This window comes from Pogona vitticeps, chromosome 4 (genome assembly GCF_051106095.1).
Source record: "Pogona vitticeps strain Pit_001003342236 chromosome 4, PviZW2.1, whole genome shotgun sequence".
In the NCBI taxonomy this organism is placed as follows: Eukaryota; Metazoa; Chordata; class Lepidosauria; order Squamata; family Agamidae; genus Pogona; species Pogona vitticeps.
The window spans coordinates 78,444,698-78,460,950 of NC_135786.1; the positions used below are offsets into that span (position 1 = coordinate 78,444,698).

At 41.3% G+C, this 16,253-nt stretch overlaps 1 protein-coding gene across 1 annotated transcript in view; it reads right to left on the reverse strand.

The window, feature by feature from the left end:
• Window positions 1–670: 670 nt before the first annotated feature.
• The window catches only part of ANKRD13C (ankyrin repeat domain 13C), a 53,908-nt gene continuing 38,325 nt past the window's right edge, over window positions 671–16,253 (reverse strand). The window contains exons 12-13 of the mRNA XM_020795245.3: window positions 9,191–9,291; window positions 671–4,757 (exon numbers count right to left, since the gene is read on the reverse strand). Coding sequence (XP_020650904.2) covers window positions 4,627–4,757; window positions 9,191–9,291 — 232 coding nt within the window. The 3' untranslated portion in view covers window positions 671–4,626. The remainder of the gene's footprint in view (window positions 4,758–9,190; window positions 9,292–16,253) is intronic.

Sequence of the window (16,253 nt, forward strand, 5' to 3'; positions counted from 1 at the left end):
AAATTGAGTGGGAACGACAATAACGCTTGGAAAAGTTGAAGGCAAGCAGAAAAAGAAAGACCCAAGCATGAGATGGATTGACTCAAAAATAAGTCTACACAAGTTTGCAAGATGTGAGCAGGGTTGTTACTGACAGAATCTTTAGGAATTTGTAAGGTTGCTGTAAGTCAGAAGCTACTTAATACAGTGTAACACAGTAAAAATAATAGGATTGCCATTAGGCAAGTATCAAATCCTACAGAGGCAGCTGTATCATACTTGTGTTGCTGAATGTCCTGCACTGCAAGGTTTTCATGTCAAGTATGTGTGAGAAAATATAACTGCAGTCTGGCAGAGGGAAAATACTGGCACAATATCCAAATGAGAATTACGATGGCATATGTTATTTGGGGGTGGGGCACTGTTTGCTTTCTCTCCCTTTTTATCTGATCCAAAAGATGAGTATGGGTTTGTGGAGATGCTTCATTGTTAGGAGTTAGTGGCAAACCTGAGTATGACCAAGTTTTTTCTGACAAGCATTGCTATCTTCCACAGGTGTTGAGGGTGGGCACTAAGACAACACATATGCTGCACAGCCAATTTCGGTATATTCAAAAGAATAATTTAAGTACTTAATATGTTAACTCGTCTGTAACTCACCTTCAGTTAAACAGACTGAAAGCAGCAAAAATGCACTGAAAATTGAGGATTTTATTGAAAAACTGACCAATAAAATGTCCTTGTGAAAGTGGTACACTGCAACAGCCTTTTTTGTACTTGCCCTTCCTCTAGTACGGAGGAAGTGTCCACACACACTAGAGAATATAGATTTAAAAATGTTCATATGCTCAGTTTCAAAAGCAAACAGCATCTTTTGGTCTTTATTCTAAGTGGTACAACCAAAAACCCTATTAGTGAAGGTGAGTAAGAACACAGGAAAAGCAATATACAAAAATGACATTAAGTCTCCACAATTATAAACTCTCAAAGAAAAACTGCAGCATTATAGGAAGTTTGTTAATAAATTTTAAATAATGTAATTATCTTTTAATGAATCAAAATTAATAAGTATATAGTTAAAAATTGACTTTCTGAATATATTATGTTCAACATAAGGTGGGTTTCCAGCACAGATTTGTATCCACAGGTGAACTATCTGATAAATTTGCTAGATATCCATGAACTGCAATTTCTAACTTAATAAGATGACTTAAAACACCAGCTGCTTGGAAATACAGGATTCCCTTTGCCATGAATTAAAGCAATTATTTGGAAGACAAGTAAGGCTGAGTTTGGTTAAGGAAGAGTTCTGGGAATTCTTTAAGAAGATTCCATAGTTATGCTTACCAAAATATTTTGCCAGGTTTTAAGATTTCATTTCTAGATAATTCATGTATTTACATTTTGCTTTCCCAAAGGTGTTACTAACTTCCAACCATGACCTAAAAGCATGGAAAAGGTATTTCATTCTATAACCTGACCTCTTGTGATACATAATAGTGTGCAACAGTTCACACATTTTTTGCGCAAGTTTTTCTTCCTACCTTCACATCCCATTTGCAGCGAGTTCCAAAACCTTGAAAATGATTCAAATGTTCTTCCAGGATGCAGACAGGTTCTTATCCCAATAAATGGGGATGCACTTAAAGAAAAAAAATTCTTGCCATGCAAAAATGCTAGACAGCTACTCAATTGTGATATGGCTACATCAGAACAGAATGTGAGCATCCACTCTAAAAGGAGCTACATGAGGTGCTCTGAAGTGCTTAACTAAGTGCTAAACCATTTGGTTTCAATCCTCTCTGATTCTTCCATCAACCAAAATCAAATATCCCCTAGTCTATCCATTTGCTCATAATATGGTAAAATTGTTGCATCCACACAACTCCCTTACTTGGACCATCTTTCCTATTTATTTTAAAGAGAGCCACTGTATAAGCTTCTTTTAAAAAATACAGTAGGTGGATAAACCTCCCAAAGGCAGACCTAGCTCTATGTGTGCACAAAAACTGACCAGTCATAGACCTGATTTTTTTAAGCCCCACTACTGAAACTCCCTTTTAAGTAGTAACATTTTTTAATTGGATGAGAAAAATTGCAACCTCAAAGTCTAGCAATGCCACCAGAAAGGCTGCTGGCACTTTTGAGGGCTCACTTCTATCCTCAAAAATGGTGCAACGACTTTTAGTTCTTAGCAACCAAGTCGAAAATAAAACTCTATTCCACCAAAAGAGCTTATTAGGCCACAGCTGTGACTTTACAAACAACAGTTCTGTTGTGTTGGTTCCAGACTCAGTAATGCATAGACCAGACTCACTGAAGTCAATGAGACTTAATTTGGTCACAGCTTCAGTGAGCTTACTCTTAAGCATGACTAGGCCAGGACCCAATGCACCGTGAATGGAATGTATTTGCTAGTTGCTAGGATAATAGTTCTTGGGACAATATTTTTGGAAACCTCTTTGGCATTATTTACCTAATAATTTCAGATACAGAACATGACCAATTGCATATTTTCGCAGCTCACTGGCCACTGCCTCAGCAATCCCATACTGCTCCTCACTTACTGCATAAACAGTATTGTAAATTCCTATAAAGGATCTCAGTATTGTTTTAGAGGAGACCCCTTGGCCTAATAAATGGCAAGTTCAGAGGTCATGTGAGCAAATTTCTGCTCACAAAACCAAACCTCCCTTTTCCCTCCTGCCCACTACCTCCTCCCTCTGCTGCTCCAGAGAGCCCTCCAGCAATCCAGAACAGATTTGAGAGCCAGGAAACAGCAGGGGACAATCACCCCACTCCCCTGTTCTCATGACTGAAGCTGCTAACTGAATAATGTTGGGCATTTTTTTGACCCAATGTTTCTTCTGGAATCAAGGGACTGAGGAAACAGACTATGCCTTCTCAAAAATTAATTGACAAATTCCTCTGAATCCTAAAATTCAGTATCTATTTACAGGGAATAGGCTGCACCTCTCATAGTAGATATTGGTAGTGAAATGATTCTGTCCACAATATGGCACTGACAACAATACATACAAGCCGATAGAGGCTATGTTCACATACAGAGCTGTCAGTCTCCGTGCTCAACAGCAGTTAAGACTGGAACTCTAAGTTTACAATATTTCTGGAATTGGGCCCAACATTTCTACTGCTTCAGATCATGAGGCTCCAGTTTTCTGAAAAAAACATATGAGACTCACGAGCCGGGTTTTATTGCGCACTGTAATTCACCTCACCCCATTCATTTCACATTTGAATGTTATTACCAGGGCTGGGAGCATCACCCAGCACAATGTTTAATTCAAGTCTAAAATTGACTTGAATAGTTTCCAGGAAAAAAAAAGATTGACTAGACTGCACAAAGAATATACTCTGAAAATATTTACATTTTTTTGTTTACATTTACACATCACTGGAAGCTAAACCTCTGAACACAAATGAACGTAAGTACTGACAGTTTTGGACACATTCTTTCCAGTAAAGCAAAAAGGCGAAGGTTATCTTCAAGTTTCAAACACTGGAACCGTGTGAATATCCTAATTTTTAAAAACCCATTGGGGCTGACACCCTTCTGTAGTTCCCCACATGCGGAATCACCCTCATTCTTGTACTTTTTAATTATTTTATTAATTGCAGGCCCTATTTATTTCTCCTAAGTTTTCACTTAGGAAAACGCTTAAGCTCTGAGACTGTAATATAACTGCATATATTCACTATATTCCCAAATGCTGCTGGACATCAGTACAAGGTTAGTGAGTGTGATGGGCACAGTCCGTGGATCAACTAAGCCCAAAAGAATGTCAGTGATTCCACTTGTAGTCTCCAGGCATGCTCTCCAACACACACAGCAAGGACATTTCCAACCAGCTTGGAAAAAAAAATCTGCAGATTTTATAATAAGATTAGTAAACTTTCAGTGGAGAAATTAACAGTTTGGAAAAAAATATATATGAATAGCACCACAATGAATTGCACTAAGGTGCTAAAGGAGGTACCTTATTCCCTGCAGAGTGACTGCTCTAGTTCTGAAACGTATTGCAGTAAGTAAATGCAACTGTCTAAATAGTTAACATTTGGTTCATTCATCTACAGAAAATTAATTCCTTCTATTGTATGTTCAGCTGATGTTCGATTTATGAGTGTTAAAGAATTTACAATTTGTGAAAACAAAGCTTGAAGGAAAGTTGTAAGGGCAACTTCAGTAAGATGGATGTGTTAAAGGGGCTAACAGCCAAGTAAGACATTTTGGGTTTTTTATACAAATGGTCCAAGAATGTTTCTTGTGATCAAGAAACATTAAAAAATAAAAATTAAAAAAAATTATAGTCCTTATAGCTGTTATGTAAGTATCTGTAGGAAGAGAGGTGTCACCAAGACACCTGGCTACGATGTTTGTGGGTCTGCATGTATAAAATGTACATGATACATCAGGAGACCTGCTCTCATTTAGACATCAGATGGATGCTCTCTATATGGTACAACTGAGTGAGATTCACTTTGTGTTCCCTTTCTGAATTCGTTTAAACAAGATTTATCCTGATTTGACCACTTCCAGACACTTGTCTCTGGGCTATCTGCATCCATTCTCTTTTGCTCTCTGTGGCATGCTGGTATTCTTTATTCACTGTTAATCTTCCAGTTAGGTTAGAGATCAGGAAAGCGACTAGGATCCTCTTTGTAGTCATCAGGAATTGTGAAGATTGATTCATCAAATTCATCATAGCGAAACTCTTGAAAAGTCACAGTAGCTGTGATGGTTGGAAACACAGGTATATCTAGGAAGGACAAAACAGAACATTTGTCAACTACAGAAAAATGCACAGTAAGGGGCATTTGTCTCTGGGAAAGAAAAAAACACTTCCCCACTTGTCCATCTTCAAGATATCCTTCCGGATCACTACCAGAGTGGACCATGAAGACAGCTTTTTAGATGGCTTCAGAATGTGATATTACTGTTCCCATGGATCCCACACTCACAGGTCTTAGGGGTTCTTCAAGGTTCTAGCCTGTGTCCAGCTCCCTCACCCCTCCAATCTATAGAGAACTACAGGAAAAACCATCCCAAGCTTTTGGCTGAGGTATCAACAGCATGCAAACACAACAGAGGCAGTGGTGCAGCCATGCTTGGGCCTTGGGATCCATACGTCCCCAAAGATTGACAGTAGCAAACAAAACCAGTATCAGCATGGTGATGCTTGAGCTCAGCAGGGTGGGCAGTATTGGCACGAACTTCCTTCCTTCCTTCCCATTTTTAGAAGCAATTTATGGTTGCTAGTACTTCTATTTTAATTTAAAATACAGTGGTGCCTCGCATAGTGATCGCTCTGTTTAGCTATGAAATCGCTTTGCAATGCATTTTTTGCGATCGCAAAAGCGATCGTTTTGCGATGTTCCCTATGGGGGAATCTCACTTTGCGATGATCGGTTCCCTGCTTCGGGAACCGAGCATCGCAGAGCGACGGTTTTAAAACAGCTGATCGGCGGTTTCAAAATGGCCTCCGGGTAAACAAAATGGCCACCCGCTGTTTTCTGGGACGGATTCCTCGCTTAAGAGGCATCAGAAATGGCTGTGCCATGGAGGATCTTCACTGAACGGTGAGTTTTAAGCCCATAGTAATGCATTAATCAGGTTTTAATGCGTTTCTATGGGCTTTTTTATTTCGCATTGCAACGTTTTCGTTCTGCAGCGATTTTTGCGGAACGAATTAACGTCGCAATGCGAGGCACCACTGTATATTATGAAATGTATTCGAAATGTAAAACCATTTGTAAGATAAGAAACGGCAGTGAGAAGAGAAGTGACAGCTATGTGCTTCACTACTAAAGTGAATCTGGCCATTTACAGAGATGGTGGGGTAAGGTAAGTCTAGCAGTTATTTAATTATGGGCTGCCAAGTTGGAATTGACTTATAGCAACCCTAATAGGCTTTCAAGGTACGTGAGACATTTAAAGAGTGGTTTTACCAGTTCCAATCCCCTAGTGAGTTTCCATGGCCAACTGGGGATTTGAACCCTGATTTCCAGGGTCCTACAGTCAGTCACTTTATCCATTACACCAGTGGTTCTTAACCTTTTTGAAAGAAACGCCCCCTTGAGCCACTGAGGAAGTTATCATCGCCCCCCTCCCCGTGGTGATATCTTTTATTTATTTATTTATTTATTTATTTATTTATTTATTTATTTATTTATTTATTTATTTATTTATTTATTTATTTATTTATTTATTTATTTATTTATTTAAGACACTTAAATCCAGTGACCCCTGAAAACAAAATTAAATTCCAAGAAAATGAAATGCCCCCCAAAAAGTAGCATTTAATGATTTAGTTGCAAGTGAATTTTAAGACACAAAAAGAAATATAAAAAGGGCATAAAAACAAATGCAGGAACTAAAAATTTCAAGACAAAAAGTCTGAAACTAAATTAAAATTGGAGGAAAATATATATTCATGCTCACTGTAAAAAGGCTGCAGCCATCTTCACAGGTTTGGCTTGCTCCAGCGCCCCCCTACCGCCCCCCTTCTGCTCCAGCGCCCCCATGCCGCCCCTTTTCGTTCTAACGCCCCCCTGAAAAAAGAAATCGCCCCCTGGGGGGCATTATCGCCCACGTTAAGAACCTAGGCATTACACCACACTGGGCACTCAAGTTTAGGAAGTCAGGATGGATGATTAGCTATCAGGACCTCATGACTCCCCCCTCCCCCGATCTCTGTTAGCTAGAACTGCCTTTCAGCAGCTTAGGCTGGTCTGCCAATGGTAAACAACGTAAGGCGTGATGGTTACAGCCTCTACAAGCTATGTCCTCTACATACAAGTGGTCTGAGGACAGCCTGGAAACTTCATCTGCTCCAAAATTCAGCCATCAGAGTGCTTGAAGTGGCCTCGCAATCCGATCATGTAACATCAATTTTGCAAGAGTTACATGGGCTACCCACCATTTCAAAAAAGCAGTCGTGCAGATTTTTAAAGCTTTAAAGAACTTGAAATTAGGCTACTTTAAGGACCATTGCATGAAACAGCTAGCGTCCCAAGATGAACCTTAGATGCCTTGCTCTTAGGCACAACACTAAGATTAATCTGCTTGGAGGGCACCAAAAACAGGGTTTGTTTTAATGGTTTTCCCATACTAGCGAATTCTCTTCCCTAAGAACTGTGTCTGGCTCTATCCTTGCATTTGCTACAGTTTTCAGTTTTCAGAGTTTTATTGCTTCTTTCTGTTGGCCCTATATGATTTTATCTAATTCTCCACCATATTATTTTATCTGGTGATGCTGTTTTTATTATTTGTCACCATATTTAATGATTTATTTAAGGCTGCCTTGTGAAGGCTTGTCCTAAATTAGTGGGACAGACATTCCACATGGTGACACTTCCAACGACTGCTTGTACTTTACTAAAATATTTCTAATGTACCTTATATTAATTAACCTTACAGCCAGGTACAATCAATAAAGCATTTTAACATAAAGTACTGTAAAGTGGTGCTTCGCTTAACGAGCACGTTTAACGAAGAATCTGCATAACGACCCGTTTTTTGCAGTCGCTAATGTGATCGCATTGCGATGTTTAGATAGGCTAAACATCGCATTGCCATCATTTCTGCACTCAGCGGCCATTTTGGGAACAGCTGATCGGCGGTTCCAAAATGGCCGCCTGCACCATTTTCACGCCCTGCCCTCGCTTTCCAAGGGCGCGAAAATGGCGGTGCTATGGAGAAACTTCGCAGAACGGTGAGTTTAAGAGCCATAGGAACGCATTAAACTAAGTTTAATGCGTTTCTATGGCATTTTCCGTTCCATATAGCGATGTTTCCCCATAGCGACGGTTAATCCGGAACGGATTAACCTCGCTATGCAGGGCACCACTGTAGTAACAAAATGCATGTCACTATCATCATTATCAAGGTAAAGTTAGCATTATTAATACAAGCAAATGGATGATAGTAAATTAGAGTCAAAACCAAATGGTTTGCGTGAATATCCAGGCATGAATCTGACACCCAATAAGGCTTGCACTGTCAATAGCAAAATCTCTGTAATGAGGTGCATTCCTTTTTAATTTTTTAATTAATTAAAGAAAAACAATAAGAACAATACTAACATAATAATTCTGGGCCCAATCCATCTGTACTGGATGTCTTCCCTGCTTTTAATTTGTTTATAACTTCTATCTCTTCCTCTGTTATTGTTCTCTCCATTAATTCCCTATCCTCTTCAGTTATTACTTTTTAAAAATTCTTTTCTAAATGTTTCGATTTTATGTAGGGAAGGATTCTTGTTTGTATGTAAGTCCTAGTAGAATTTTTGAAAAGCTTCTAGTTTTTCTTTCATTTTATTATATCTGTTCCCTTTCTGATTTTTTATCAATCCTATATTACTCTTACTTGGGGGGGGGCAGCTTTAGCTAGAACCTTCGAATTTTTATTACTAAATTCAAAGTATTCCCTGTTTAAATATATTAAATCCCTCTCAACCTTTTCCATATGTAGTCCTTCTAATTCCTTCCTTTTAGCTTGTAACTCCACCATAATCTCCTTTTCTCTAGTTTTTATCGCTTCTTTTTCTAACTTCTTAATCTCTTCCTCTAAATCTTGAATTCTTTTGTGTGTGTGTGTGTGTGTGTGTGTGTGTGTGTGTGTGTGTGTGTGTGTGTGTGTGTGTGTGTGTGTGTGTGTGTGTGTGTGTGTGTCTTAATTGTGTATGCCGCTTTTATAGCATATCCTCTGTCGCCAGAGGATATGCATTTCATAAACTGGGTCCAGAGCTGAGAATTCTGATCTCTCTTCTCTTCTAAACTTTCAACTGTCCTCAACCTCATTTTTTTTCTACACCACCAGACTTGTTGGTTGCCAAAAGTCTGCTAGCCCTCAAACAGAAGTAGGAAATGATCATTAAAATGTACATCCCTCATAAATTCTGGAGTGTTCTGTAACTTGGTATTTCATATGGGTACTTGGTCTATCATGTGTGTCCTATCGCACATTTCATGTACTGCCTACTTTAGCCTCATATATCGACTCCACCTTTTTTAATTGTGTATTCTTCATTCCACACACTGTGAAATAACAAGTCGGCTCATTCAGAGGCCTACATGGTGACCCATAGCATTTATCATTCCAAAGATCACTTTTAAAACCACCCATAATTCTTGGCAAGGCACAGAGTTGCTTTAAATAATGAAATAATGAAAATGTAAACTGATAGCTCACCTAACTTTACAGGAAAGCCTGGTGGAAGTTTCATCTGCACAAATTCCCGCAGTTTGTTAAAGTGCTTGAAAGGTGCAATTACTTCTAAAACATTCAATAACCTGAAAAAAACCCACATACACAAGTTAACACTCATGCACTTTGTGTGCTTATATAGAAAGGACAGCAAATTCCTGGACATGATTCATTAATCAGATCAAATCAAACACAGTTCACGGTTTGTTTCTCAACCATTTAAAATGCATGTTCCCCTCTGGATGAACATAAACATTACATATTCCTTTCAAATATGCCTCTTTTATTAATTTTACTTGAAAGCTGAAATTTTGCAGTGAAGAAAAAATCAATATATTTGTAAATTTAAAGGGCATTTCTTTTAGTTTTAATTCTTTCTTAATCACAATGTAACTCAAAGATATAGAAAGAAAAGGGAAAATAGTAAGTGCACTACTGCATATCACAGACCAAAACAATGACTGCTTTCTGTGTATTAGAAAAGCAATCATTTCTTTCACTTTCCAAATAAAAATTACATCATTATATTGAATGTGTTTTTTCAAACTACAGTATGCATCCCCTGGAATCCTGATATACCCATGAGAATGTGTGTGTGTGTGTGGGTGGGTGGGTGTTCCACAGGTTGAAAATCACTGAAGCAAATTAAACAAATGTAAGCCAAATATTGTATACCCACATTAAATTCAGGTCCTCTGCTACTCACAAACACAACCAAGCATCCATTTATAGTGATACTCAAATGACTCAGGATTTCCAAATTATCTTCCTTTGTTGTATGTTCAGTGATACAACTCAGTTATTTTCCTTAGGTGAGCTTAATTATCTCAGTTTGTAGCTTTCAGATTATAGTAACATATCAGTAATTAATCAAGTACTACAACAGAAAAATCCCAAGCCTACAAATAACTGTGCATTACCCCATTCTAATTGGAACTATCTTACAAAATTTCTGTTTAGGAACTTCTCATAAAGGATTATTCAAGAACTAATTTATCAGGATGCATAACAATGAACAATAGGTATGGAAAAATAGCCCTATACCTTCCAAATTACACCTTTCCAAAAGCAAATTATAAAATATTTTTACATTTACATTCTTCTAAAATGCATGTCACCAATTCCTTCACATCACTTTCTCAAAAATCCATATAAATTAGCTAACTTATTCAGATTGCAAGTACAGTATCTGTACTTGTGTATTACAGAGACTGCACGGACACAGTGTACTATATAGCCTGATCAACTGTGGTTTGGTAATAATTGACCGTATTAAGATGTAATTGAATAACTAATGCAAAATTTAGAACTTCAAAAATATTCAGCTTCTCATTCTTACACTCTTCTGGCTGCAGAGGAAAAAAGGAAATGGACTGGTTTTCTGTTGGAAAATTCAGAAGCCTAGAGCGTACACAGGCCTCCGTAATTGTCTGTCTGTCTGTCTGTCTATCTGTTTGTCTGTATGTATGCATGCATGCATGTATGCACGTACGTACGTACGTACGTACGTACAGTGGTGCCTCGCACTGCGACGTTAATTCATTCAGCAAAAATCGCTGCAGAACGAAAACGTCGCTATGCTATATTAAAAAGCCCATAGAAACGCATTGAAAGCCCTTCAATGCATTCCTATGGGCTGGAAACTCACCGTTCAGCGAAGATCCTCCATAGCGTGGCCATTTTCGCTGCCTCTTAAGCGAGGAATCCGTCCCTAAACACAGCGAGCGGCCATGTTTTTTCCCCGGGGGCCATTTTGAAACCACCGATCAGCTGTGCGAAATTGGGGACTTTGCGATGATCGCTTCCCTGCAATCATCACAAAGCAAAATTCCCCCATAGGGAATATCGCAAAAAATGTGTCGCAAAGCGATTTCGTCGCTAAACGGAGCGATCGCTATGCGAGGCACCACTGTATGTATGTATGTATGTATGTATGTATGTATGTATGTATGTATGTATGTATGTATGTATGTATGTATGTATGTACGTACGTATGTATGTAACTTATATACCGTCCACACTACCCAAAGGTCTCTGGGCAGCTTACAACAATTTGAATTCAATAAAAAAGATAAAATGATAAAACAATTAAAATACAATTTAAAAAATAGTGCTCTAAAAACTGCCATCAAGACGCACGGTTGATATTATTTCATTTAAAAACCTTCTGGAACAGGAAGGTTTTGACCTGGCACCAAAACATCATCGTCGGGAGGGCATTCCATAGTCTGGGGGCAGCTGCCGAAAAGGCCCTTTGTCCACAAGACATCCCTCTTACCTCCTTGAGGGATGGCTCTTTCAGAAGGGCCCCCTGGCTAGATGTTAATTGCCAGGTAGGTTCATATAGAAAGAGGGGGTCCTTCAGGTATCCAGGGCCCAAGCCGTTTAGGGCTTTATACGTCAAAACAAGCAGTTTGAATTGGACCCAACCAGCGACTGGTAGCTAATGTAATTTGAACAGAATTGATCTGATGTGTTCCCTAGCAGCCCCACCTTTCACCAGCATAGGTGACAGTGTTATCCAGCCCTGAGTTACCCCAGGGTGACCAAAGCAGTCTCCGTACCAAAGTCCAGTCTGAAACCCGATTGAAATAGATCCAGAAATTCCATTTCATCCAGCAGCACCTGGAGTTGCCCGGCCAACACCTTGCTCAGATAAGGGAGGTTTGCCACTGGTCGGTGCTTAGCCACCAGCCCTGGGTCCAGGTTAGGCTTTTTAAGGTGTGGCCAAAATACCGGCTCTTTCAAGGAGGTAGGTAGGGACCACTCCCTCTCTCAAAGAGATGTTCATGGCCTCCTGGACCCATGTGCGAACCCCCTGGATTGGGCAAGGTTCGAGTGGAGTGGTGATAGAATGGACAGATCCAAGCACCCTGTCCACATCCTCAGGTCTTAACAATTGAAACTCATCCATTAATACTTGACCTAACCATGGCACACTGGGCACATTCTCTGATTCTGTACTAATGGCAGAATCCAACCCACTGCAAATCTGAGCAATTTTCCCCTCAAAATGAATGGGCTGATGAGTGATCCGAGACCTCCACCAGATTTCCTAGTTCAAGAAGATCCAGACCACCCGAAACAGCTGTGCTGGATGACATTCTGAGGAAGCAATACGGATGGTGAAATATTGCCCAATAATGGGCTCTGTCATGTTTGATCTGACTCCCAGTGGGATTTCCTCCACCTGTGATCCAGCCATCTCCCCTCTCACTTCATTGCCCGCAGTTCAGATGTATGCCAAGGACCTGTCTGGGCTCTGCATGCAGGGAGAGGACACTTAGGCACAATCGTGTCAACCGCCCGGGTCATCTCCCTATTCCATAGGGTGACCTGAGCTTTGACAGGAGCGTCAATCATATCAGACGAATAATCCCCTACAGCATTCAGGAAACCATCTGGATCCATTAGTCTCCCAGGGCAGATCATAATAGATCCCCCACCCTTGCAGCGGACAGAAGAAGCTAATAGACTAAACTTGACCAGGACATGGTCTGACCATGACAATGGGCTCAAAACTAGCCCCTCCACATCTAAACCACCATATTCCAGTCCCGTTGAGAAAACTAGGTCCAAAGTATGGCCTTTCTCATGTGTCGGGCTGATGACAAATTGAGACAGCCTCATGATTGTCATGGTGGCCATGAAGTCCTGAGCTGCCCCAGTCAAGGCACCCTCAGCATGGATGTTGAGATACTCCAGCACCAACAGCCTGGGAGTTGTCAACACCAGGTCCAAGACTACCTCCGTCAGCTCAGGCAGGGAGACTGTACACAGCAGGGTAGAGGGTATGCCAACATAATCCCCAGTCTGTCTCATAAACCCAACACACAATACATGTCCTCAAGACCTCCTCTCAAAGGGATAGGAAGCCTATAGCAACTCCCCCTCCCCAACCCTCCAAGCAACACTGGTGCTGGACCAAGTACCCAGACACCGAGTGCTGTCCTCTGAAGATGCCGGCCACAGAGACTGGCGAAACGTTAGGAAGAACCTTCAGAACACGGCCAAAGAGCCCGAAAAACCCACAACAACCATTACCCAGGCACTAATTCTCCATACAGGATATCTTTTGGAATCCGACCATCAGCTGGGAGAGGGGAACACCACCATCCTCTCCCACCTAGATCTCAGTAATACACGTCAGGTCATCACCCCCATACAGAATTACATCATGGATGAGGGCAGTCTTATTTTGTACCAACCTAGCATTCATCAACAGCACCGTGTGGCTCAAGGGTTTGCTGATATGGTCACCTGACACCACCTGGTTGGAGATAGGACTAGAAGAGGGGATAGATGTATGATATCTCACCTCTCTTCTCCTATGTGGGCATGTTCTACTCCCACCACCATTCTATCCCCTACCCAGCACCACTTCAATCATTGCCCCCTCTAACGTCCTCCCCACTTCCTGTTCCCTCAGGTCCACTGTGGGTCTCTACTTACTCAACCTGATGGCAACTGACAACCCAATCACAATAAAACCTCTACTAAAGCCCCTTCTGCCCCTGAGTCATGTGGCTGGTGTTGAAGAGGGGGTGCAGCAGCCAGAAGCATCAAGGGCCCAGTCCTGCAAGGCAGTGGGAGTCCAAGCTAAGCTCCCCCAGGCAGTAGCACAGCCACACTGTCTCTCACCCAGTGCCTGTGGGGTGGCAGATGATGGTGACTCCCCCAAAAGCAGGAATGTTGGTCCGGCCAACATTTGAAAAGAGAATACAGTCTACTTATAATGCCAAGAACTATTTTTATAGAAGTAATTATCTGATTTGTAGTTAGATTAGGCATTCTTCAGTCTTGAGAGAGTATGGTAATGTGCTCTGAACAGAGGACTCGGGACAGCGTGTGGCTGAGAAGGCCAATTCGAGAGTGACAATCCCTTCCACGCTGAAGACAAATACAATCTGTCCCCTGTCCAGCTCCCTGCTTTTGCTGCTTTCGGGACTGCCTCTTTGCCTCAGCCTGCTGGACAAGGGTCTCTTCAAATTGGGAGAGGCCATGATGCCTCCAGGCTGAACGCTCAGTTGTCAAGGTTTCCCATCTGTTGAGGTCCATTCCTAAGGCCTTCAGATCCCACTTGCAGATATCCTTGTATCGCAGCTGTGATCTCTCTCTGGGGCGATTTCCCTGCACTAATTCTCCATACAGGAGATCTTTTGGAATCTGACCATCAGCCATTCTCACAACATGCCCGAGCCAACACAGACGTCGCAGTTTCAGTAATGCATACATGCTAAAACTTCCAGCTCATTCTAGGACTACTCTGTTTGGAACTTTGTCCTGCCAGGTGATGCCAAAAATGCATCGGAGACAGCACACATGGAACGTGTTCAGCCTCCTCTCCTACCATACACAAGGGTCCAGGATTCACTGCAGTACAGGAGTGTGCTCGGGACACAGGCTCTATAGACCTGGATCTTCGTATATGCCATCAGCTTCTTATTAAGCCGTACTCTCCTTGTGAGTCTAGAGAACATGGTGGCTGCTTTGCCAATGTGTTTATCCAGCTCGACATCTAGGGAAAGAGTGTCAGAGATCATTGAGCCAAGGTACACAAAGTCATGAACAACTTCCAACTCTTGTGTGGAGATGGTAATAGAGGGAGGTGAGTCCATGCCCTGACCCATGACTTGTGTTTTCTTCAGGCTGATTGTTAATCCAAAGTCTTAGCAGGCCTTACTAAAATGATTCCTAAGATGTTGGAGCTCTTTAGCAGAATGGGCAACAACAGTTGCATCATAGGCGAAGAGGAAGTCCCACATGCATTTCAGCTGGACTCTGGTCTTCATTCTCAATCTAGACAGATTGAAGAGCTTTCCATCTGATCTAGTCCGGAGACAGACATCTTTTGTTGCAGTTCCAAAGGTGTGCTTCAGCATGACAGCAAAAAAGATCTCAAACAGGGTCGGTGTGAGGACACAGCGCTGTTTCACTCCGCTTTGGATGTCAAAGGGATCTGATGTTGAGCCATCAAAAACTACACTGCCCCTTATTTCCTCATGAAGGAAGTTGGGAAGTATTTTAAAAAGTCCATCCCTGCTCACCAAATCAAAGGCCTTTGTAAGATCTATGAAGGCCACAAAGAGGGGCTGTCGTTGTTCCCTACATTTCTCCTGCAACTGTCTGAGGGAAAATACCATGTCGGTGGTGGATCTATTAGCTCGAAATCCACACTGAGATTCTGGATAGACTCTTTGTCTGCAAGCACCTGGAGTCTCTTCAGCACAACATGGGCAAGCAGCTTCCCTACAACGCTGAGATGAGAGATGCCATAGTAGTTATTGCAGTTGCCCCTGTCTCCTTTGTTCTTATACAATGTGACAATGTTTGCATCCTCCATGTCCTGTGGTACTCTACATTCCCTCCAGCAAAGACAAAAGATTTCGTATAGCTCGGTGGTGATGATCTCTTTACAGCACTTCAGCAGGGATATTATCCTTCCCAGGTGCCTTGCTGGAGGTGACAGAATCCAAGGCCGCCTTTATTTCTGCTAAAGTTTGTTCGCTGTCCAACTCTTCCAAGACAGGCAGGCATTCATGTTATATAATGCCTCTTGAATTACTACATTCTCTCTGGAATATAGCTCAGAGTAGTGCTGCACCTAGCATTCCATCTGCTGTGCTTGGTCCTGGATGATCATGCCTGATTTGTAATAGAAAATCCAAAATGACTGGATTGATTGATTGATTGATTGATTGATTGATTGATTGATTGACTGATTCTGTTACAGATTTCTTAGTCCATACAACATGGATCTGTCCCACAGTTTTCCTTGAAAGAGTGTACTAAACTAGATATAGTTTTTCTCTATACAAGTTGAGAAGCACCAATTCTGTGCTTAAGAAAAAATCTGAAGGAGGAATGGGTACACTGTTGAAATATAACCCACCTTGACCATTTATCATGGTCAGCCAAGCACTGGAGAAGATCAATCTGGGGCTTCCTCCGAACCCTGAAGCTACAGGTGATAAACCCCTTTCCAGCATTTAATTATGACTGAAGCCTTGAATCTTTCTGGGTCTGCATCTGCTAGGCATCAGTGAAA